This window comes from Argentina silus (assembly GCF_951799395.1).
Source record: "Argentina silus genome assembly, chromosome: 13".
In the NCBI taxonomy this organism is placed as follows: domain Eukaryota; kingdom Metazoa; phylum Chordata; class Actinopteri; order Argentiniformes; family Argentinidae; genus Argentina; species Argentina silus.
In genome coordinates, this window is record NC_139667.1 from 16,026,789 (window position 1) to 16,051,189 (window position 24,401).

At 47.6% G+C, this 24,401-nt stretch overlaps 1 protein-coding gene across 1 annotated transcript in view; it reads right to left on the minus strand.

The window, feature by feature from the left end:
- Positions 1-1,311: 1,311 nt before the first annotated feature.
- Positions 1,312-24,401, minus strand: part of ddhd1a (DDHD domain containing 1a) — a gene marked incomplete at its 5' end in the record, with an annotated part of 29,393 nt that continues 6,303 nt past the window's right edge. The window contains 12 exons of the mRNA XM_083684110.1: positions 1,312-5,646; positions 6,023-6,226; positions 7,192-7,370; positions 7,936-8,000; positions 8,259-8,408; positions 8,611-8,686; positions 9,428-9,690; positions 10,068-10,174; positions 10,750-10,859; positions 15,970-16,117; positions 16,819-16,947; positions 21,676-21,777. Coding sequence (XP_083540236.1) covers positions 5,462-5,646; positions 6,023-6,226; positions 7,192-7,370; positions 7,936-8,000; positions 8,259-8,408; positions 8,611-8,686; positions 9,428-9,690; positions 10,068-10,174; positions 10,750-10,859; positions 15,970-16,117; positions 16,819-16,947; positions 21,676-21,777 — 1,718 coding nt within the window. The 3' untranslated portion in view covers positions 1,312-5,461. The remainder of the gene's footprint in view (positions 5,647-6,022; positions 6,227-7,191; positions 7,371-7,935; positions 8,001-8,258; positions 8,409-8,610; positions 8,687-9,427; positions 9,691-10,067; positions 10,175-10,749; positions 10,860-15,969; positions 16,118-16,818; positions 16,948-21,675; positions 21,778-24,401) is intronic.

Here is a 24,401-nt window from a genome sequence, read left to right on the forward strand (position 1 = left end):
GAGCCAATTACTGTACCGGAACTTCAGTATCATCAGTCTGATTGAGTGGGTATGGGAGTGAGAGTGGGTACTATCCTTCACACAAAAGGACTATTGTAGTCATCACAGATGGAAAGCTGTACTACCCAACCAATAGGTGCAAGGGCGTAGGAGTCAGCTGGACATGAGGGGATGGGGGGACATTTTGCCAGGAGGGTCCGGGGGCTGCCTAGTGACTTTTGAGAAAAGGATACAAATAAATTGGTAATCTTAATTTACAATTGAAGCAAAGTACAAGGCTAAGGGGGGCCTTGCAGAGGGGCGCTTACTCTGGTACAGCCCAAATCAGTCTTAGGGCCATTCAGACTGTACTGAATACCAGTGTGACTATATTGTCTTACGATAGGTGTCTTCATTCTTGTGCGACCCGGGTTACCTGAACTACCCGTCTTGCGAAATGAAAATTAAAGTCCTGCAGCAAATGAATCCTCTTGTTATTGATGGGGACAATTATGCCAGCTTCTAACAATGGGGACGGACGGACGGACAAGTGTCCCCTATCCCCCTCGGTGTCCTAAAGCTTTGAATAGGTGGACTAGTAGTAAATGACACTTCCCATTGCCTTTCCTATAAAACAGGGCAGATACTGTAAAAGCTTAGGTTAAGTGGGTAGCATTAAAGTTATTAAAAGCAATAAAACGCCAGAACTCTCCAGAGAGCATTGAGTCCCTGTAACATTTTTTTCAAGTCCAACAGCTTTGACTGCTGAGGATGTCAAAGCAGACGACATGAGGTGATAACTAACTGTGAAATGCTAATTACCTAATGGTCTGTATAGAGTATAAGGAAATAGACAGATGGTCAATGGGGCTATTGTTTTACTACATGTGGGTGTCCGCCACCTTGTGGACACATCTAGAACATCAGTTTCATGTCCATTGTTTTTCTAAAACACTTCACTTCCAACTCATCACTTACGCCTGTGTCTGCTTCGCAGATGTTGCTTTTAAGTGCATTTAAGTGCTACTAACCACATTGGAACCATGAAACAGCATCCAATGTGTTGCATCACACAAAGCACCATTCATAAACTATCAATCAGACTATTGTCATTTGGGTGGATACTAGCCTGTGTGGAAAGAATGCGATGAGGTTCAAACGAACAAATAGCAGTATTGTGTCCCCAAAAAAACCTACAAGCAGGAAACCAGTAGGAACCTTTCCACTTTCATATTTTGATAAGACCCCCCCCATCCCAATCTTCCTCCCACACATCTCAATACAGCTCATTTAGACACACGGTCCAGACACAGACAAAGACTTTTCACTGCTCTCATATCGTCCTTTGGGTCTTGACGGAGCTTCTGATAAAAAGCAGATGCGACGAGACGAGTAAAGAATACACCCATTGTATCCAAAAAAAAAAAAATGTTTTAATAAAAGGAAATAAATACAGTGTGTCAGATGGCAGTTTGAATCCATTACAGGCATGGGTTATTGCACAGCTCTAGGGACAGTTCCAGCATACATCCTTCAATTCAAAGTTAAAGTAACAGTCATATTGATTAAAAGGTTTCTCCCATTCAGTCGACTCAGACCTGGATTCAATGTGGACATTCCTGGATGGTACCCACCATACGGTGAACAAAATCTGAAGGACACAACTGCTTTGACGGGTGACCTCTTAGGGTTCAAACAACGTCAACACTGACGATGAGACACATTTTGCAAACCAATGACAGACATAGGCTACTTTTACTTTCCTGTGGCTTCGCCACACACTCAGCCTGAATGACGAACCAAGATTAATTGTGAGACAACATAGACATATCCCTGAAGTTTACGAAACCTCTCTGACTAGAAAGAATCCCATTTCTCATGCAATTATTTGAGTGAACATAGTTGACATTCTGTGCTTGTCTGTATAGGATTGAGGGGGTTCGTTTTGTAATGCCTGATGCGGATTATGCGCAATGCATTACAGAAGTGACGTCCCTAATCAAAACATCCTTGTTGAGGTCAATATCAGCAATAGTCCTTATGAACTGTCTCCATACCCAGGGGGACATGCCAAGTCATTTAACTGTCCCTATACACAGGGGACATGCCCAGTCATTAAACTGTCCCCATACACAGGGGACATGCCCAGTCATTAAACTGTCCCCATACCCAGCCAGTTACACAATAACATGCATACAGAGACATCAGTCCTCGATGTTAATCATTCTCCAATACAATGCAGTAGGGTGCGTTAAAAAAAAAAAAAAACCTCCCTAAGAGAGGTAGGATGCCAAGGTCTTAGGGGTCAGTTGCATGCCTGTCACATGTGGAACAACTTGATTTGAAATGTCAGAAAAAGAGGCACAGTTTAATCGCCTCTGTCCGTCATTACTGTGTAGCAGACACTCATAAAAACAAAAGAACAAATCAAAAGCAATGCTGGCCAAAAGCAAAGCGGTCCTGTGCAATTCATAGCCTTGAGTATGTATGGGCAAGGCTCCACCATGGTTCATTCATTCACTCATTCGGAACGGCTCAAAGTCACGGTCCCTTATTGCCGATGGCTTGTCAGAGTCATGCTCCAGTCCTCTGAAAAAAAAAAAGGCTTTATAAAACAGTCCCTCTCTCACATTCACAAGCATGCATCTGCAATGATTCCAGAAAATGAGCCCATTATAATATCAACACATGGAATCCATGGCGTGGTGGACCAGGCCACAGCCCTTAGCTCTGGAACAGTTAGTTAGCAGGAGGGAGTTTTGGTGCCGTAGCAAATGAGACAGTTTTCTTGTTACGAGGACGACAGAGCATAGAGTAACACACAAAGGGAACTGGGCAACTGGCAATGTGCATTCAGGGCAGACAGTCATGTTCATAGGTTAAAAGTTAGTTCCATTTTCCTCTGCTATTATGTTTAGAAAAGTCTTCATTTCAAATACATGCTGGTTAGGGGTGAGCTCCTGTACTGTAGTAGGTAGTGAGGAGCAGAAGACCATCATGAACACAAGTCCCGTTTCTCAGACATCTGTTGGCACTCTCAGCAACCCCCTCTAGTGTCCAGAGACGTACGATTAAAACGACCAGATGTTAAGACGATGCAAAGCGATCCAGGCATCGTGTTGGCAAGCCATATATATATATATATATATATATATATATACAAATCCAATGTTTTGCATAGTATCATTCTAGGATACCTCAGATTGCCTTGCAAAGCGACTAAAGCTTAACAACTCTGATCCCAAGCCCTTGTACCACTAAAGAGTGTAATGCCATTGTACCTCAACATGCTCTTGTTATATATTACATAACTCGGCCACTAGGGGCGCAGCAGATAAAAGACAGCAGAGTAAGTGGACGTTAGATATACATACTGTATTTGGCCACCTTCAGAAATCCCATTTTCATTTCAGTTGATACTACGACGGATTTAAAAATGGTCTTGAAAAATAAGCGGATTAAAAAAGATATACATCCTCTTTCTGTTTTTTATTTGAGATGGGTATTGATGTAAACATGTTCAGTGCCTAAAGGTCACTCCCTTATCAAGGTTTCTGAGGAGCAGGGAAACAAGTCTCAGCCAGGGTCATATAAGCTCTAAGTGAGTGACAGCTCCTTTGTCCAGTCGCTGAATAATAAAGCATTGACATATGTGTCCGAGGGGATATACTGAGATCAACAACTCTGTGCAATTCTGACATCATCAATGTACTTCAGATTCGGAGTAATGCATGTGTATGATCTCTACTTGATTGTACACTCAGACAGCTTGTCAGACCACCACTTGAACGGGAGAGATTTCACCTGCGTTTTGGTTAGTTAGATTCATAAATTGCTCTGTTAGAAAAAGACTGAGGGTAAATATATAGATGCATATATCTATATATTCAGAGCTCTCTATAGAGGCCTACACGGCTCCTTCATGGCTGAGAGAAACTCAACGATATTTCATGACAGCAAGGTAAGTCACTGGTCAAGGCTGGCAACAGGTAAAATGACACTCGAGTCACTGGCTTGACTGTCACATGGACGTCTCCATCTCTAATATAATGCCGAGGTTGTCGACGACGACATGTGAAAGTCAAAGCCGTCGTCATTACCTTCCTGGCGCCAAAAAGACGTTTAAATGTCCATCAAAAAGAAGACAAACTATTAGTCACACAGCACCCACTGGTTCGGATAAACCGACGGCGTAAAGTAACGCTGTCACGCGAGTCGTCTCACGTTGTCGTATAAAACAAAGAAAAATGGCTTTTTGCGGATCTTAGTGCTGTACGATTCCAGTAGTATTAGTTTATGAAAAAGTCACACAATGGTCAAATAGTGGAGTCATAAAAACAGGGATGCCAGCTCAAGTTACAGCATCCGCATGGAATATCTAAATAAAAACGAGACAATTCATCGTCTCTCTCTCTCTTTTTTTTTTTCTTCTTCTTTTTTTTTTTTTTTGTAACATTTCCAAAAAGGAATAAAAGGGAAAATAAACTGCCATATCATTTTTTTTTCTTCTTTGGGAAATATATTAACATTCTATATATATAAATAAGTTTTTGACCCCTTTAGAAAGTTGCATTAAGTTTTGCTCAGTAACAATTTTTTTTTTTTTTTTTTTGGAGATGCAGACGGTATCATTAGTTTCCATTTCCTTCATCAACTCCACAGCTTGAGTCCCAGAGCCACCTTGCCTGGGATGTGGTACAGTAGTACAGTCAATCAGGGGAGGCAGAAATCGGTAGGATGGGGCTCATTCTAATGCATGAAACGGAATAAGGACACGTGTTTCATACCATTCCTCATTCCGTTCCATGCGTTACAGTGAGCCCGTCCCTCCGATTTCTACCTCCACCCAGCCTCCACTGAGGCAAATGGAAGGAAAGCTAACACAGGGGCTAACACAGATAGATAGAGCAGTAACAGTGAGGTTGACTGACTGGGAGGTCCAGGAGTTGTGCGTCCCACAGCTCCATATGTACAGAGTCTGTGGGAGTGGAGTTGAGAGCTTTTGGGCCGGGCTGGACCATGGCTGCTACACATAGGGAGGGGGGTGGGGGAGCTAGAAATCCGGATGAAGCCGGTCTTAAGAGGACACCCCCCTCTGTAGCGAGCAGTGGATTCCCCCTCCATGCTAGTTGGCAGGTTGGTCCAGGAGGCTCCAGTTAGGCCCCATCCTTGACAGAGCATGCCATGAGAATGGCTGCAGAGACACAGGCTGCTGCTGCATCCCCTTAGGGGGTCCAGGTCCCATGTGCCAGACTTGGGAGAGCAGGAAGGAGGTCTAGATGGAGGTCTGTCTGTATGTGTGTGTGTGTGTGTGTGTGTGTGTGTGTTTTAGGGAGCAGGTGTGCATCTGACTGTATAAAAGAGTTACAGAGAGAATGGAGAGAGAGAGAGAGAGAGATACAAGACTGTATGCTGTGTGTGTGTATGCTGTGTGTGTGTATGTGTGTGTGTGTGTGTGTATGTAGTCTCTTTCTCTCTGTGTTCACACCAGGTCCTGATTGTCTTCTGTGGGTTGGGGCGTGTCTTTCTGCTTGTATATGAACGTCAGTAGAAACAGCGCCACGTCGTGTGAGACCCAATAGGCTGTGTGCGAGGTCACCGCCGACCAATAGCGGCTCTCCACCATGCCCTCCCGCAGCTCAAAGTCGATCCGTCGCTCCATCTCCACTGAAACACACAGACAGAGATTCGCTAACTTAGTACGGGCAGCAGCAGCTTAACAACGACGGGAAAACCAGTAGAGGCTTGTGGAGGTAGAAATCGGAGGACAGGCCCATTGTAACGCACGGAAAACGGAAGGAGGAATGGTGTCAAACACGGGCACAGAATTAGGAATGTCATCAAAATTGATTTCTACCTCCCACCGGCGTCCCCTGGAGCAAACCATGAATCAAAAGTCAGAAAGACCTAATAAATCATCTCCCCCTCATCACTTTTGGGCGACCGTCACTAATCAGAATTGATTTGTTTCAGTTCTGTTTAACAAAAGCATTGACATGAGGAGACAGGTGAGTGGGTTGAAGGGTCATGTGAGGGGACTGACGTGAGGTATCGGTGATGGTCGAGTTGGACTGGGACATGGTGGAGAGGCCGTACGCCGATTGGCTGTCGCCACTCCTCTTCTGCTCCTCCCCCTCCGCGTTGGCCCCTCCCTCCACTCCTCCGGACACAGAGGAAGGCTGGCTGCTGGAGCGAGAGAAATGAGAGAACAAGATCCCGCCGATGCCCTTCCCTATACTGGCCGCTCCTAGAGAGAGAGAGAGAGAGAGAGAGAGAGGGAGAGTGAGGGAGGGAGAGAGAGACACAGAGACAGGCGGTGATAAGTGATGCATCAGATGAAAGGCCATACAAAGTATATTGACAAACCCAAAGCAGCTCCTTTGTGTCTTTACACATCTTCACCACAAGAGGGCGACGTAGTCTACATAATCTCAAATCATCTGTTTTGTACAGTATGCATAGGGAGGTATGTGTGTGAGAGAGAGAGAGAGAGAGAGAGAGAGAAAGCGCGAGTGAAAAAGCGAGAGAGAGAGAGAGAGCACAAGCTTACAGCGTGATCGCAGCATTGTCGCCACAGAACATATTCAGCGAGTCCAATTATAGATATTGCCTCCGCCGCCAACCACCTGCCTGGTGTGACGTACCTGTGAATGACACCTGCTGCGGCAGCTCAAACTCACACTGCATTCTCCAGCTCAGAGAGCAGGTCTAGGCCTGTACTATCTACGGGGGGGGGGGGGGGGGGGATTTCACCTGCTGAGCACAGCAATCTATCTAATTCCCCCGGGCCCCTGTCTGCCTGCCGCGGACCACCTACCCTACAGTTTGGATCTGCATCATCATCAAGTGTACAGGGCGATAAAGACACGTCATGATGTCCCCGTGGAGACTGAGGTGTTTGTGACGGTAAAATTGACGACGGACCCCCGTGTACGTGAGAGGACATGTAGTCGCAGTGCGAGTGGGACCGCCAATCAAGAAATTTTTTAGGAAATTTCAGTGAGAATTCATTGTATCGTGTTAAATATCACAGGCCGCACAGAAGCGATCGAACGAAACAAGAAATGTTTAGCCGTCGTGCGTGTGTTAGTGCTGAGCTGGAGCAGAGGTCTCTGACATCACAGGGAACCTCCAAAGAGCAGAGGTGATCCTATCACAACCGCACAAAACATCAACAGAATTGGACTTGAGCGTATACGGCGTCGTCCTTACCCAGGATGCTGGCCTTGCCCAGACTGGTGATGGACTCCCCGTAGTGTCTGCGGGGGAGGACGGGGGAGGTGCTGGGGCTGGGGAGGCTCTCTGTGTCCGACCCGGCCGGGTCCTTCGCCACTGGGTTCAGGAACGTGGGTCGGATTTCCCCGTACGGCATGGAGTTGGTGGCGCTACACCTGACGGAGAGAAACAACCCAAAAGTGTCAACAGTCATTACAGAACAGTCACTACAGAACAGTCACTACAGAACAGTCACTACAGAACAGTCACTACAGAATTGTTTTAGCAGCGACCAACCATGACTCGACTGATCCAAGTTTTTAGAATGCTTGAATGTTACATTCTGGACACTTTACATTTATGGGATGTAGCAGACGCCTTTATCCAAAGCGACTTGCAACAAATACAACATTTGTCTCAGTAAGTGAATCATCTATCAGTCATCATAAGAAAAAGTAATCTATTCTAGGACCACGGGCTATTGGCAGTCACAATGCTAGAAGAAGGAATAGTTATTATTATTATTTATTTTTTATTCATTTATTTGCAGTAGAGAAACTTGTACAGGGGGGTAGTGGGGGTGAAGAGGTTTTTAGGAGGGACAGTTAAGATGTAGCCTGAAGAGATGGGTCTTCAATCTACAGCGGAAGACAGGTAACTTTAACTAACTTTAACACTTTAACTGACAAGTGTCCAGTATGTGTCCAGTATGACAAGGTACAGAAGAGAGGCAAGTCTTACCAGTGTATTTGAACTGGGGAAATGTTGCTGTAATGTTTGAGGACCAGAGGCTCCAGTCTGTAGGCCTGCAGAGACAAACCAAACACACTGAATGACAGATACACTGGGTTCCACCTGGGGATGAAATATCAAACACATACACCTGTTTACACATACAGCCTTCATCTCATCTTCAGTATGTTCACTGAATTTCAACTACAATTTTTTTGGGGGGGAAAAAACAAGGACATAGGACATAATAGAATGATTTATTGAGAGAGGTTTGAGGTGTGTGTGTGTGTGTGTGTGTGTGTGTGTGTGACAGAGGCTGTGAGTGTTATTACCACGGGGTCGGTGGGGTGGAAGACGTTAAAGAGCCTCTGACAGATGGTGCGAGGCAGGATGTGGTCCTGGTTGCCGTTGTTCCCCGGCCGGATCCCCCTCAGGGCCAGGAACACGGCCAGGGGAGAGCCCATACAGAAGAAGTTCTCCACCTGAGAGGGGGGGAGGGGGTGGGCGACCATCGCTGTTACTCACATATGTTCACAGGTTCAACAACCAGGGAGACTCTAGGTCTGCACACACATCTACCGTACGCTCCCAACCCATACGGATTCATCGCAGTCAAGTATGAACGTTTATCAAAAGCAGAGATGCAGATGCATGTGTGTGTGTGTGTGTGTGTGTGTGTGTTACCTTAAATCTGAGAGAGGGGGTTTCTACTGGTTTAGAAGCTTCCAGGCCTTGAAGCTGATCCTCCAGCTCTCGTAACCTGAGAGAGAGACAGACAGACAGACAGACAGACAGACAGACGAGACAGAGTCAGATATAGGGGTTAAGTTGTTCTCAAATAGGAACTATCGATATAATATCAATCTCTCGTGAGTAGGGTTTGAGCGGGATCTATTTTTTCCACATCTTTATACTGTCCTTTACAGGGGTATATGGAATAACCATGGTAAATAATAAATAACGATGCGGGGAGCTGGCGGGAGCCGCCTTCGCTCCATGTGTTTCATTTACATTGACGAGCTCAATTATCGATGTGGTGGCTGCTACACCGTCTTCCCCACTGCCCATGTTGGCTAGCAATAGGGCAAAGCTCGCTGGAAAGCTACAGTAGCGTTATTTGACCTAGTTGACTGCTGCTCTCTCTATCACTCTATTATCCAGAACTAAAAGTCAATGAATAAACAAGGAATTACCAAGAAATAGGAAAAAAAAATGAACAGATCTCTCTCTCTCTCTTACTGCGCTGTGTGTGTACGTGTGTGTGTACGTGTGTGTGTGTGTGTGTGTGTACGTGTTGAGCTGCAGCTGCTCCAGCAGGTGTCTCTCCTCGTAGCTGATCCAGCACACACACGCTCATACCAACACAAACACACCCACACACTCAGACTGCACACACACACACACACACACAGACTCTACACACACACAAACACCCACACAGTCAGACACCATACACATACATACATACTCACACACACACTCACACACACCCCTTCATTACCTGTTCCTGGTGAGCTGCAGCTGATCCAGTAGGTGTCTCTCCTCGTAGCTGATCCAGCGCAGGTCCAGCTCCTCCTCCATGTTCTGGTGCTCCTGCAGACAGAACCGGACCGGGTCCCAGCCCGTCATGATGTCGAAGGCGATGACGCAGCCCAGCGAGTGGGACACCATGGACACCTTGCCCCCCTTCTCCTCAAACTCGGGGTTCCGCGAGCAGAAGAGGGAGTAGAGGCGGTTCAGCTCCTGCGTTAGGCCTCTGGTGATCTGGAGAGGGACGGAGGAGGGGGGTGGGGGGGAGAAGAGATAGAGGAGAGAAGAGAGAGAGAGAGAGAGAGAGAGAGAGAGAGATTCCTTCAGAAACGTACTCCCGTTTCTGATTGGAAGCCCATGTTTGTGTTGGATGTTCAACAGCATGCTGGGACATTTGTTGGTCAGGGTGTTTCTCCACAGGGTGGATCCAGTACTGACACCAAAAGGGACATCCGAGGCCATATTTCAAATCGTTTGAAAGTCAGTTGGGAGATTTTCAATACGACCTCAGCTCCCTACATCTCCCCAGAAAACACAAACAAATCTATGCAAAGTACAGTAGAGTAGGATCATGACACGTGTGCGTGCGTGCGTGCGTGCGTGTGACTCACCTCGTCCCTGTACAAGGGGCTGGTGTAGTACATGATGTCCATGGCACTGCTGTTGAGCAGGTCTCTCAGTCCTCGCACTTTGTCTGGGGTGATGGAGTCCACCGTATCTGTGGTGACACACACACACACACACACACAATCAATACAACCTTGAATGTCTTTTTTTCTGAGCACATTTACTAGCTTGTAAAAGACACAGTATACAGTGTCCAGTTCTCCATGTGCCTATCGATCAGGGCAGATGAGGAGATCACGGGGGGGGGGGGGATAAGAGACCTGCAGACAGAGACAGGAGCATGAGAGGACAACATATGGAGCTACACGTGAGAGAGAGAGAGAGAGAGAGAAAGGGAGCTGGCTTGTTGTGTGACCTACATTTTCCCAACCCTGACAGTGTCATTAGCTTGGATGCTACAGCGGATGACAGCAGCTGCTCTCTCAGCTCAGCACATTGGGAAAGATAGCACATAGAGTAGAACAGACACACACAGATGTGCGCACTCGGGCACGCACACACACACACACACACACACACACACACACCACAGAATATCACAATAGAAATAGAATTCTAATTCTATTAGGTACTGTCACATGACACACACACAGTCATAGGACACACACACACACACACACACACACACACACACACACACACACGAGGAAAGAACTCAGGCCTTACCCCCGTCCAGAGCCAGTTTGGAGCGCCACTCCACAGGCAGAAACTCCACATGCTCCTCTGTGTGCTCTGAAAAGTGCTTCTCCTCCATCTTCCTCACACCTTCCCTCAACCTGGACACACACATACACACACACACACACACACAAATGTGAGAAATGCAGTACTGTATAGTATACATTTTTATTACGGTGGTAGGTGAACACAGGTTCTTGTCTAGAAACAGGTGAACTGGTCTGGTGTAGAAACATACGATGATATCTAAAGACAGATATCTTTCTCCATTTTCTCATTAGCCGATAGTGTGGTCCCCTCGGTCTCATTATCTCAGAATATCCTGCTGGCTGAAATCTCCAATAACAATTGGATACAGCCAATCCTTTATCTCACACACTGGGCTGTGGCTTAAACGCTTTTTAGGAAATCATCATAATAATAATGGTCTGGCTCCAGTGTGGGTAATGTAGCGTAATCAAAAAGTCACTCAACATAAACATTCATCTGGGATAAACAGAATCTCCACAGTATGATCACACATTATTGCAGGCATTCATTTTCTTGGCGGTGTGTATTACTGCCGAGTGATCAGGCTCAAAACATCTCTCCCACGGGCTGAGATGTAAGCCTCCTCCAACCCTCAACCAGGGAATCATTTGCTTGTGCTTGTATTTGATCTCTCTCTCTCTCTCTCCCTCCCTCCCTCTCTCCCTCTCTCCCTCTCTCCCTCCCTCTCTCCCAGTGACATTTAACATGATGATGTCACAAGCAAACAAAATCAACCATTCCAAAAATGTGGTTGTCAAGAGCTGGTGTTGATTTAAAATAATTGGCATTGATTCCATTTCATTGTCATGGCAATTGTGAATTATACAAATACAATTGCATTTGAATGTGGTGATATCACAATCAAAAAGAACAACATGAGCGGAATGTTTGAGTGAGAATGTTTGGTTGATAGGTGCCAGAATTCAGTTTTGGTGGTAACAACCCTAAGACTAGACGTGCTACTTATTTCTCCAAGCTAATATTCCAGAATTTTCAAAAATGAGCTTTTACGCCCAGCAACTTCATCAGCTTGCACCACGCATGGCACAAGGAACACAGCATCTTCCTTCGCCACCATCAAATTCCATCAACAAGGGTGAGTGTCAAACTCTACAGCATTGGTTTTGAAAGTAAGATCATTTTCATGTCTTATTTCATTGATTTGTTCCAATTTTAATACAATGCTTGGTTTTCACTTGAATAGTGCTTTACTTATCTATTACCATTGCTTGTATCATGTTAACATGTAGGCTACTGCTGTTTATTTACTGTTTTCCTATTTAACTTTTCTTCTATTGTACTATTGTTTCTTTGATTTGTATGTACAGCACTTTGAGCTTCAGTCTCTGTACGAAAATGTGCTCTATAAATACATTTATTAATATTATTATTATTAGTTGTTGACCAATATTGAATGTGTATTCTAGTGCCTAGTCCTGGTCATGATCTGGTGCAGCACATCGACCTCTGTCTCCAAGAGTTTGACTTCATCGAGCAGTGCCAGCAGTGGCAGTTCCACTGCTACGTCTCTGAGCAAGAGTACTACCTCTGGCTGTTACAGTTCGACCAGATGGTTCTCTACTACCTGCTTGAGGAGAAAAGGGCCCATATGTTCAGCTTCTTCTTAGAGCGGAGGGACAGAGCTATGCAGGCCCGCTCCACGGAGAGAGAGGTCTACAAGAGCAGAGTAACAGAGCTGAGGAAGAGAAAGGCCCAGGTTGAGTATGGGGAGGGACGGGTGGTGGAGCCTCCTCAAAAGAAACAGTGTGTGAGCTCAAACCGGCAGTGGCTTTTCACTGAGGAAGAGATGGAGAAACTGGAGGCCATTCCAGGGATTCTGGACTTGGCTGTGCAGATGGGGCTTCCTGTCTGCATCTGACTTGTAAACTTCGACCCTCTGATTGGCAGCTACACCCCTTCTTGACTTTGAATAATTTAAATGTATTAAATTAGTAGTTAGTAATAATATGATAAGATTTAGTTATAAGATACCTATATTTATATCAGGTAAGTATTTATAATGTTAGGGTATACAGTGCCTTCAGAAAGTATTCAGGCCCCTTCACCTTTTCCACATTTTGTTGTGTTAAAGACTCAATTTAAAATGGATTAAATTAAAAGAATTTGTCATCAATCCACACACAGTACCCCAGAATGAACAAACTGAAAACAGGTTTTTAGAAATTTCAGTAAATTTATTAAAATTGAAATACAGAAATACCTCATGTACATAAGTATTCAGACACTGCTGACACTCTTAACATTAGCTAAAATTAAAAAATGTCATCAACAAATCACTCAATAAGTTGAATTGAGTCCATCTTAATAGGGTGTCTGATTTGCATTAAGATGGACTCAATTCTACTTAGAGTGATTTGTTGATGACATTTTTGCATTTTAGCTAAGAGTGTCATAGCAAAGGGTCTGAATACTTATGTACGAGGTATTTCTGTATTTCAATTTTAATAAATTTACTGAAATTTCTAAAAACCTGTTTTCGCTTTGTCATTCTGGGGTATTGTGTGTGGATTGATGGCAAATCCATGTTAAATTGAGTCTTTAACACAACAAAATGTGGAAAAAGTGAAGGGGCCTGAATACTTTCCGAAGGCACTGTAAATAAATCATCTTTAGTCAAACTTGAGTCTGAAATCTCTCTCTCTCAAAGACAGGCATGTCTGCTACAGTACCCCTATTTGACCCTAAAACCTCAATTAATTAGAGAGACACAGAGAGAGAGAGAGAGACAGAGACAGATGACATATCCATTTCACCACTCACTGACACAGCACCTGCAGTCTCCATACAGTAGTGTACAAACACCGCAATGGTTGCTAACAACCAGTGCTAGCCGGCTACGCTAAACACACAAATAGATAGAGAGAGGCTAGAGAGAGTGGCTGCTGTTGACAGAGGGAGAGAGGGAGAGCGACCTTTCTACTGTAGGTAAACTGGGCTGTATAGATGCTGCTAATGTACATGGTAGTCTTTCATAGGTCTGGGGGAGGGGGGGGGGGGCTATTCAATGCTAACTAGGCTACTCCCTGTCCCAACCTGGCTCGTTCTGTGAAGCTCCTCTGGCTTTGATGCTACCAGGCCTAGCCTAACATCGGCTAGCTAAGTTTAGCTCGTGGGGGGCTTACATGCAGTGAGGTGAATGAGGGACCTGGCTCAGGTAGCGTGTGTGTGTGGGGCTCACGGGTGAGCAGGTCTGTGGCAGTGCTGTCTTTAATAGTCTTAGCACCCAAAACCCCCTTTGACACTTGAAGAGGATCATCAGAGGCTATACTTAGTGCTCTACCTCACCACACATAACAAGCCGTCAGCAATAACAAGGGGATGAGTGGGGGAGGGGGGGGGGGGTAGTAGAGGATGAGAGACATACAGGAGAAGGGAGAGGAGTGTGATTAGCAGAGAGAGAGAGAGAGAGAGAAAGAGAGAGAGAGAGAGAGGGGAAGGGTGAGATGTAGAGGGACGTAAATGAGTGTCTGAGTGCAACAGGAGAGAGAGAGAGTGAAGGGGGAAATTAGAGGAAGAGAGCTACCAGACAGACAGTGAAGAGCAGCAATTATTAATAGGCCCAGAGTTCCAAACGTGAGCACGAGCTGGCTGGATGTGGCTGATCTTTCCCCTTATGGCTGAGAAGGCCCTAGGCCTATAATCCCTGCTGGGTTGGGAATGAGGCTTAGAGTCGGGGCCGGTCTGACTTGGTCTACTTTACCTGCTTAGCGGCCCTAAGCCCCTAGCAAAGGCAGAACGCTAACCCTCTCATATACAGAGAGACACTTAACACACTGCAGAACCATCTGTACCGTATAAGGGCTGCCAGGACAGCTGTCGGCTCCCATACAGCCATCTATAGAGGACTGTTACAAAACACCGCTTTAACGATTCAAACAAACAGTCCTTCTGTATTTCATGAAAAATAAAAAAAAAGATTATTGCCATGAGTCATTCTGCTGTAAATGACTAAATCTTTGTCTCATTCAACACGTTTGGTCTAGTTCCCAGAAGTGCCTGTGTGTGTGTATGTGTGTGTGTATCTGTGTGTGTGCGTGTGTGTGTGTGTGTGTGTGTGTGTGTGTGCGTGTGTGTGTGCGCGCTCATCTTGCCCTGTCATGAACACTCCCATTGAAAGAGTGGGTTTCAAAGGTCAGCCATTTGGAGATGGCAGTGAGAGTGACTGTGGGAGGAGGGTGGTGAAGGGGAACACAGAGGGACCGACAGTCGTTAGCGACAGTTGTTAGCACTGGGGGGGGGGGGGGGGGGGGGCTAAAAGGCTTGGAGTGGTTTGCCGTCACACCGCGGCGTCATTCGGAGGCTGCGGAGGCGGAGAGAACAATGCCCCTGCTGCGGACCAGGAGATGGAGTGGTCTACCGGTGACTCATGAAGGCCATCGTGGCGGCTCTGACGTCCGCGCGGTATTATCAGACCCGGTTCTGGCGGACAGGTAGTCACAATATGCCATGGGTGTACCTGCTCAGTCACAGGAGGAAATGTACGTACTCTTGTTGAATAAAGAATTTAAATTCCTTAGAACTAGTACTGTAGTGGCCAGCGAGTGGAACATTGTGGTGTTGAGATTATGTTACTCCCACATAAACAGAAACCAGTCAGACAGGAGTCTAGTGGGCAAACAGGCTGCCAGTGACAGACGTCTCATGGAATGACTTGACTATGAGGGCCATCGAATTACAGTTAAGAGGTGGAGGACACCCACCAACACACACACAATCCCCTGTGTGTAACATTCCATCGTAAACAGTGTGTGTGTGTGTGTGTGTGTGTGTGTGTAACAGGGCCGGAGTGTCCAGCCACGAGAGCTGTAAGCTGAGTAACACCATGTCCCTTATGACTGACTGACACACACACACACACAATACTCTATACACACAAAGCTCTGGTCATGTGTTTGTCATGGGTACCCACATGCAGGCTAGCCACACAGTGGAAAAAGTGATGTGAACCTCTAGAGTGTGTAGACAGATCCACCCACCAACCCACACAGGAACCCACACATCCCCCACACACACACACACACACACACACACACACACACACACACACACACACACACACACACACACACACACACACACACACACACACACACACACACACACACACACACACACACACACACACACACACCACGAGGAATAAGCGAGGGCACTTACATGCCGGTGTTCTTGATGATGCGTCCCTGGTCCATCTTCTGTCCAATGCCGTGGACCACAAAGACAATGTGGGTGGTCTGGGGGGGCTTGTCCTCCAGGGACGCCTCCTCGACGTACCCCCGGTGGAGCCGTGTACCACTGCTGGACGCTGTGTGTGTGTGTAAGGATCCAAAAGAAAGAATTTGTTATTGATATTGACTTGAACTGTAACCTTAATACATACAGTCGGTACATCCGGGGCAGTTCCTTTGTTCCATCACAACCAGGCCCATCCCGACATTCCCCCCGAGGGGGGGGCATCTCCCATAGGCTTGCATCGAAACTGCCCGGTTTTCGATACGTGATTGCTAGCCAATTTTTTTCTCTCGAGCTTCTGTGCTGTGGCTTACGTGACGTGCCAGAGAGAGATAGCCAATGGGATTTGCTGCTGCTCAGACAGGCCTAAGGAGATTTCCACCATCCCAGGCAATGGATCTGTGTGTCAGAGGAGAGATAGCCTAACTCGTGCCAGATCCAACCTCCTCATCACTAAGCACGGGGGAGGGAAAATATGGAGATGGTTGGCGTGGTTGGAATCAAATTGATTGTACCGCAGATCAGGCCAGAGCAACAGATAAACAGAGTTTGGCGCCAGGCGTTCCATCACAATAACATTCCGGAACATTTGGTGCCACCGGCATGACGGTGATTCTCAATCTCAAACCAGGTTTGCCACACAGGGCAGGGTAGTGATGCTAGATCTGGGATTATTCAGGGCAACCTGAAAGGCATGGTAACGACTTAGAGTCAAGCGAGTGCATACAGTAGATTTGGGGGGGGGGGGGGGGGGGACCGTGAGTGACCTCTGACCTTTGGAGAAGCCCAGTTTCTGGGTGACGGTGCGGGCGATCTTGGAGGTGGTGGCGTCGCTGTAGAGGTAGACCTCGTCCACGCTGTGCCAGTCCACGTGGGTGCGACTCAACTTCAGGCTGTGAACGGCTACAGAGGGAAGGAGGAAGAGTGGGGAGGGAGGGATGAGGGGAGGGAGGGGAAGTAGAGAAAGAGAGAGAGAGAGAGAGAGAAAGAAAGGGAGAGGAGAGAGGTATGGAAAAAGGTAGAGGGGGACAGAAGGAGGGGAGAGAGAGAGAGAGAGAGAGAGAGAGAGAGAGGCAGAGAGAGAGGCAGAGAGAAGGAAGGTGGGTAAAGCATGAGAGGAGGAGTGAAAGAGAGAGAACAAATCAGAACCGTGATGTCTCTATTATGGAACCGAGTCCACATCCAGGCAGATTAGGATTCGTTCTACCAGTGCAGACTGGAACACTGATCTGCCGTCAGGAAACAGAAAGAAAGAAAACAATTTTGAATAGGCACAATTTCACACAGTCTGCATATTTCCACTCCTACGCGCCCCTTTGCTTGGGTGTCATCTAGCTGTGTGTGTGTGTGTGTGTGTGTGTGTGTGTGTGTGTGTGTACAGCAGTGGCTGGGTGGAGGAAGGCCCGAGGACGGGGCTCATTGTAAGGCATGGAACGGAAGGAGGAACGGTATCAAACACGTGACACCGTTCCTCATTCCATTCCATGCGTTACAATGAGCCCCGTCCTCCGATTTCTACCTCCACCCAGCCTCCCCCCTCTCAGGCTGTGCAGACAAGAGAACACCGCAGCGGGGGCGAGCGAGAGCGGAAATATGGCGTGAATAAGGGGGAGAAAAAAGAAAAAAGGGAAGCTAAATACTGTAAGAGGACACTGTTCCACTGAACGCACGGACGATAAATGAAACTGGTTGACTTCGGCGGGCGGGGGGGGGTCACGTGGAGGTTTGAACGCCGCGTCATGTGAGGTGACGGAGGACACTCTGGCATTGGTCCAACGCACAGGTACCCGCCTCCTGCGCTGTGCTGGGAGCCAATCAGAAGGGATTCAAGAGACCCAACTGTAAAAAGGAGACCGGGACAAGGGGCGTCCGAGGATAAGGGGGGGGGCGTTCCAAGAGGGCGTGTCTGATACTCACAAGTGTGTAGATCTGAGACCTTGTGGAAAGGTTGTGCGACATCGAGCATGTCGTGAACGGGGGCAAAAGAAGTGCAGTGGGTTGGGACAGGCGACGTAGTGACACACTGCTGTTATTTCTGCTAAGCGGGCGCTGTTGAGTGACTCAACACAGGGAGACGACTATCTTAGTCTCAGTGAGCTTATGTCGGCTAATTCTGGATGTGTCCTCTCTCTCAGAGGACAGATGAGCGACCCCCAGAGAGAGAGAGAGAGAGAGAGAGAGAGAGAGAGAGAGACAGCATGTCTCAGAGCTTCATTTGTCTGTGAGTGTCCTCTGTAACTTGACTGCCTCTGGCACCATGCTTGGCTTGGCTTGGCTTGGCTGGGCTGAGAGAGAGAGAGGAGAGGGAGGGAGAGAGGAGAGTGAGGGAGAGTGAGGGAGAGAGAGAGAAGACAGCGAGGGAGAGAAGAGAGAGATGACAGAGAGAAAAGAACCAGGGGGCCACTTAACATGAACATCACGCCGGGGTGTCCTCACTCCACAAGCGCTCGCTACCCTCTGATCATGTCAGGATAACTTGCTAATGCAGTAGCGTGTTCGTTAACACTCAGCAAAAGCATTAGCCAGATGCATAGCTGGGGGGCTGGGGGGCTCGCTAGCACCTCTTCCTCTCCTCTCCTTCCCCCTCTTTCTCTCTATCCCTCCTAATAGGGGGCATCTGAGGAGAGTTGGCATGTAGCCTAATGGAGAGAGAGAGAGAGAGAGGGGGGGGGGGGGGTGAGGGAGGACTGTGTGCTTCTCTGTGTTCGAGTAGAGTCACATGGTAGGGTAAAGTAGGGCCTCCCTGGTTTAATCTCATCAGGCAGCCGGGGAGCGAGGGTCAGTCACGGGAGCTGGAGCTGGACTGTCTCCACGCAGGGCCCCTCAACCACAAGGCCTCCGAACTGACCAGCAGGCCCTGCCTGCCTGCCTGCCTGCCTGCCTGCCTGCCCGCCTGCCTCGCTGGCTGGGGGTTAGTTAAGCCATGAGGGGGAGGCTGTGTTAGCAGATGGAATAAGACATGGTGGTTGGTTTGCATTAGCTAGCAACTCATTAGGGAAAAGAGAGGAGGGATGTTGAGAATGGATGGGGTTCGGGTTGCTCGATTTCGGCCAAGGAGCTTTATAAAAAAAAATAACCCAAAAATTCAAAATCAATTACACTGGAGAACCTGAAGGGGGCGGCGGGGGGGGCGGTGACAGTTCTGTAGATCCTTCAGCCCACACATGGTTAGAGAGTCAAACGTTTTCATTTATCATGGCCACCACTTTAAAACAGCATGCTTCAATCACAACACCAGTACCACACTACACCAGAGTACATCATTGTACTACTCTACAGAAGCAGCAGCGGGGAGTGTTATCCATTGGAATGATCGTGGGGTGGGGGGGGGGGGGGGGGGGAAGCACACCTCACCACTTACCCACTCACTCACTCCTTAGGGTGCATCCCAATATTCTAAAGTGGCTTCCTTCCCTCCCCTCGTCTCCTCTCCTTCAAATCCACTGATTCTGAACACACAGGAGAGGTGAAACTAGCGGCGTCATTTGCCCTCACCTGTGGCCAAGCTGTGGCTTGACATCACATCGGTGTGGATGAAGGACAGGAGACAAGGTGAGGTGAGGAAGCCACTTCAGACTATTGAGATGCAGCCCTCCTCTGAGCCCAGCATGTGAAACAGGATGTCTTTTTTACAACCAAATGGAGTGAGAGAGTCACTCTTCCCCATTAGCCAACCGCACAGGATGAATAATGGATGCTAGTGGGGGGGGGGGGGGGGGGGGGGGGGGGAGAGGGGGGTTGGTACCCGACCCACGTGGCCAAATGAGAGGAAGTGAGGCGGGCGGTTGTACCGAGGCGCTTCCTGTTTTACAGCGTGAGGCGGTGAGAGGAGGAGAGGAGCAGGGAGAAAAGCACGCAGAGGATGTCCTGTAGCAGTCAACTACAAGAGATTATGAGGTTTAGCCTACTGAGGAGGGGGGGGGGGGGGGTCACCTGACACTGTACCCGAGAACGAGAACAAGGGAGGTGGGAGGAGGAGGGGGGGGAAGAGTTGTACTGTAGACAGAGAGATGCAGACAGAGACGGGGGAGAAACAGAGACTGGAAGGGACAGAGAGAAAAGAGGTAGAGAGGAGGAGAGCGAGAGAGAGCCTTTTACGGCGTTGCCGAGGTAGGGAATTATGCCACTAAACCAGGGCAAAGCTCCTTTCCTCAAATTAATTACAGCAGTGTGCTAAAGCGGGCTATTGTTAGCATGCTACTCAGCTAGCTCAGGGCTGCATTGTGTCCTTTGTCTGCATGGGAACGTTTACAGTGTGGCAATTACACGCTGGCTCTGACTGGGACCTGACAAACATCTCCGCTATGCAGCTCCCCCACAAAAAGGTTTCCATCAGCACTCTGTGGCCTAGGATGGAGTGTACGATTGAGTGTGCTGTTGACTGTGCTATTCTCAGCCACCAGGTCTTTCAATGACACCTCAGGGTGTGTACTAGTACAATCCTTTGGCGTCCAAAACCACTGGTGTAACTAACGAATCTCTCTTAATGGTGTGTTTGGAGTTTGGATGCTGGGGGCTGTTTAAGTGAGTCTGGATGCTGGGGGCTGTTTAAGTGAGTCTGGATGCTGGGGGCTGTTTAAGTGAGTCTGGATACTGGGGGCTGTTTAAGTGAGTCTGGATACTGGGGGCTGTTTAAGTGAAGCTTGGCCCCATAATAATAATAACAACATGTATGCCATTTAATATGGTCCCGTGAGGCTGAGTCCTATGCTCAACAATAGTGAGTGGGTCATGCCATCATTCCATCCATAGTGGCAGTGCTGGGCAGGAACATAGAGAGGCCGGCCCAGTGCCACACAGCAGCATGCTACCGGACCTGAATGGTGCCTCTGTTCCGACCGGAGCCTTTGTTGCTCTCTAAACGAGAGCTTTGTTCCCTCTCCGCTGAGCTGTGGCTGTGCTCCTGATAGTGGAGGCTCATTAAGATGGGATCATCATGTTCCCTCTCCTCAAAGCTGTGCTCCTGATAGTGGAGGCTCATTCAGATGGGATCATCATGTTCCCTCTCCTCAAAGCTGTGCTCCTGATAGTGGAGGCTCATTCAGATGGGATCATCATGTTCCCTCTCCTCAAAGCTGTGCTCCTGATAGTGGAGGCACATTAACATGTGATCACTCTGCTAGAGGAAGGAGATCGGAGAGATGGAGGGAGGAAGAGAGAGAGATAGAACGGGAGAGAGAGAGAGAGAGAGAGCGATGGGGGGGCCGGGCTGTTTTGGAGAACCAGCTTCTTCAGCTCAGATCCATAGTTTTCCTGTTGGGACCCAGATAGCCTGGGGAGGGTAGGCTAACAACTGTCCAGGGACAGGAGGCTCTCTCTGGTCAGATAGGCTAACTAAATCACTAACTAAATCAGGCTACTAACTCTAGAGATAGACCAGAGAGATGCGGGCAGAGAGACAGAAGCAGAAGCAGCAGCATCAACAACAACAACAGTAGCAGAAGGAATCCCAGTCATCAACTCTGGGCCACAGAAGGGCTGTGCTCATAAAAGGGGTTGAGCCACAAGAAGAGAGTAAGATCTAGGTTGATTTATGAGATAATATCTACGGGGGAAGGGGGTGGGGAGGGCAGGGAGGGGGGCGAGGGGGCGGGGGGGGAGAATAGCAGATAAAATAGTAGTTTACAGTACCTTGACAGCGCTTGCGCTTGTGACATGTAGTTTTAGCACTGGTCTGATATCCGCTCCATTTGAACAGAAAGGGGAGGTAGAAAGGGGGCAGGTGGGAGAGAACTAACAACCATAGAGACAGTGAGTAATGGAAATGGGCTCGTGGCGTTTTTTTCTTCTTCTGTCACACACACACACAGGCTAACGTCGGTCATCGTTGCGACGAGGGCATTTATCAAGCAGCGCTGCTCTCAGGGACAGATTCAAGGTCTAACACGCTCAGTCAGACACTAGACGGAAAACAATATCTGGAGGCAAGCGGCCTTTGAGGCATAACATGACATAACAGACATGTTCAGGCTCAAAGTGAACACCCAAACCAGAGTTACATACGTTACTTGACAAATGCCCAAGATGACGGAGTTAGTGCCTGAATAATGCTTAACATAAAAAAAACAAAAAAAAACAGTCTTTGTCAGTTCAAAACAAATACTGTGCTCTCATTTTTACCAAAGCCTCTTTTTAATGTCTTAACTCAGATTATTATAATACGAACGCTGGTAATATTCGGATAGTTTCGTATTAAAACATTTGATTATAATCCGCTGGGTTATAGTCAGATATTTCTGTATTAAACATTCTAAAACCAAAACAAGGGAATTGTGATACTTCGCTTCCGACCAACAAGCTGGCCCAAGGACACATGATATGACGATGACATGGTATGAGAGGTCAGCTACGGTATCTAAACAGTGAAAGTTGTTTTGGTACACAGTTTGTAATGCCAACCTTCATCTAATGTCAAACATAAAGCTAATAACTTCCAGGAACAAAAGGTCAGATAATGGGAACAAAACATACATTATGCAGGCACCCGTGAAATAGTGACAACTACAAGCAGCACACAAACAGTACTGTAACAGCTAAAGGTTTAAAAAGGTTTCCATAACAACTCCAGAGTGGGTTGACCTATAAAAGAGCAGTTCCTTACAACTGAAAGCGACTTTCCCCCTTTTCCCTTGCTTATGTTTTTCACCCAGAAACAATGGTTTGTCTTCCAGTCTGAATGAATAAATCATGAAAGTGGGTCAGAAGCCTTACAGGGACAGGATATCCCTCCCTAAGAACAGAGAGGAGGAAGTTACACACTCTAAAATTCAACGCTCTCCCTCCCCCCAGCAGCCATTCAGTCCTCCACTCTTACATGCATGCATGCACACACACACACACACACACACACACACACACACACACACACACACACACACACACACACACACACACAGCTAGTGCTCATATTTCAAGATCACACGAAGCTATAAAATCTCTGATAGGTCAAATCAAAAAATACACCAACCCGGATAAGCTATCACGGAGGTGATGGCATACTAGGATAACAGCAAAACCTAACATTGGTGAGTCGTATTCAGATTGGATGGCTGCCAATGGGGACCGAGACACAAGTGACTGTCGAAACAACAATCTGCACATGAACTCTAATTATCTATTTGAGCTGAGGTGGGGGTGAGGAGGGAATATCAGACTTGTGTCAGACAAATGACAGAGAGCGCTGCTTCCCTCAGCTGCCGGGTGGAACCTGCTGATTAGACTGGCGTTGTCACTCAGTCAGAGAGAGAGGGGGAGGGGGAGAGAGAGAGACAGAGAGAGAGAGAGAGAGAGAGAGAGACAGAGAGAGAGAGAGAGAGAGAGAGACAGACAGAGAGAGAGAGACAGAGAGAGAGAGACAGAGAGAAAAGCAATGTAAAGACTGACAGACCATGAGTCAGCGGCTCCATCTGAGGCCCTCAGAACACTTACACAACACTGGGGAAAGACAGAGACACTGGGGGATAAGAGAGCGGCCGAGGAGGCCTACAGGCATTATCCTGCTTACTGGGATATCCTCGCAGGCACTGCGGTAGTAGGCCTAGATCATCATTAGCGAGGCCAGTGCGTGCCAAGACTTACGAGTGTAGCGGCCAGCGAGTGCTCAAAGCCCGGTGCTTTGAGCGAACAAGTCAGTTTGAATTTCCACAGCTGGCCTTTCTAGTCCTGTCTGCAGTGTGGAAGGTGGCAAACTCAGTAACAACCTATTGAAAATTCTTTGGTTTGCCGACAGGTTCTGGTTGCAGTTTATGGCGATAGTTATAGCGAGCTAACTGGGATTATGCTCGCCACCCACCAGATTCACCAGCCAACTAAAGGGCTCGGTTGATAAGAATATCCCAGCAGGGTAAAGGAGGCTAAAAGCAGATGCTTAAGCACCGAATAGGCGAGGTGTAAGCACCGTTGAAGCCCGGGAGTGACGAGAAGAGCAATTGGTCTTGGCATGCACAGGCCCGCACGGCGTAAGCCCTGCTGTGGGAAGCCGGCTATTCATACTCGTGACTCCTTTTCTAAACTAAAAAGGTGGCTTTGTGTGGCCTTTAAATCTCCAAATCTGATTACATGCTTGAGTTTAGGAATCAATACCGCTACCTCACTTGTTGGTGACAATTGGACCCGATAGAGGACAGAAGTGTTTGGAGATTATAGACACTTTCTTCTCCCCACGCTTCGACGATACACTACATGTCGTGCTAGAGGTCCATCGGCGTGTGTTTCTCTGCAGTCAGAGCACCGCAAACAACTACAGGAAACAGTTCAAATGACACACTGGATTAGAGCTTGTCCGCTGAGGGCTTTGGATAATCGTCCAGGCCACAGAGAGTGCCGAGCTGATTGCTTGGTCAAACAACACTTCAAAT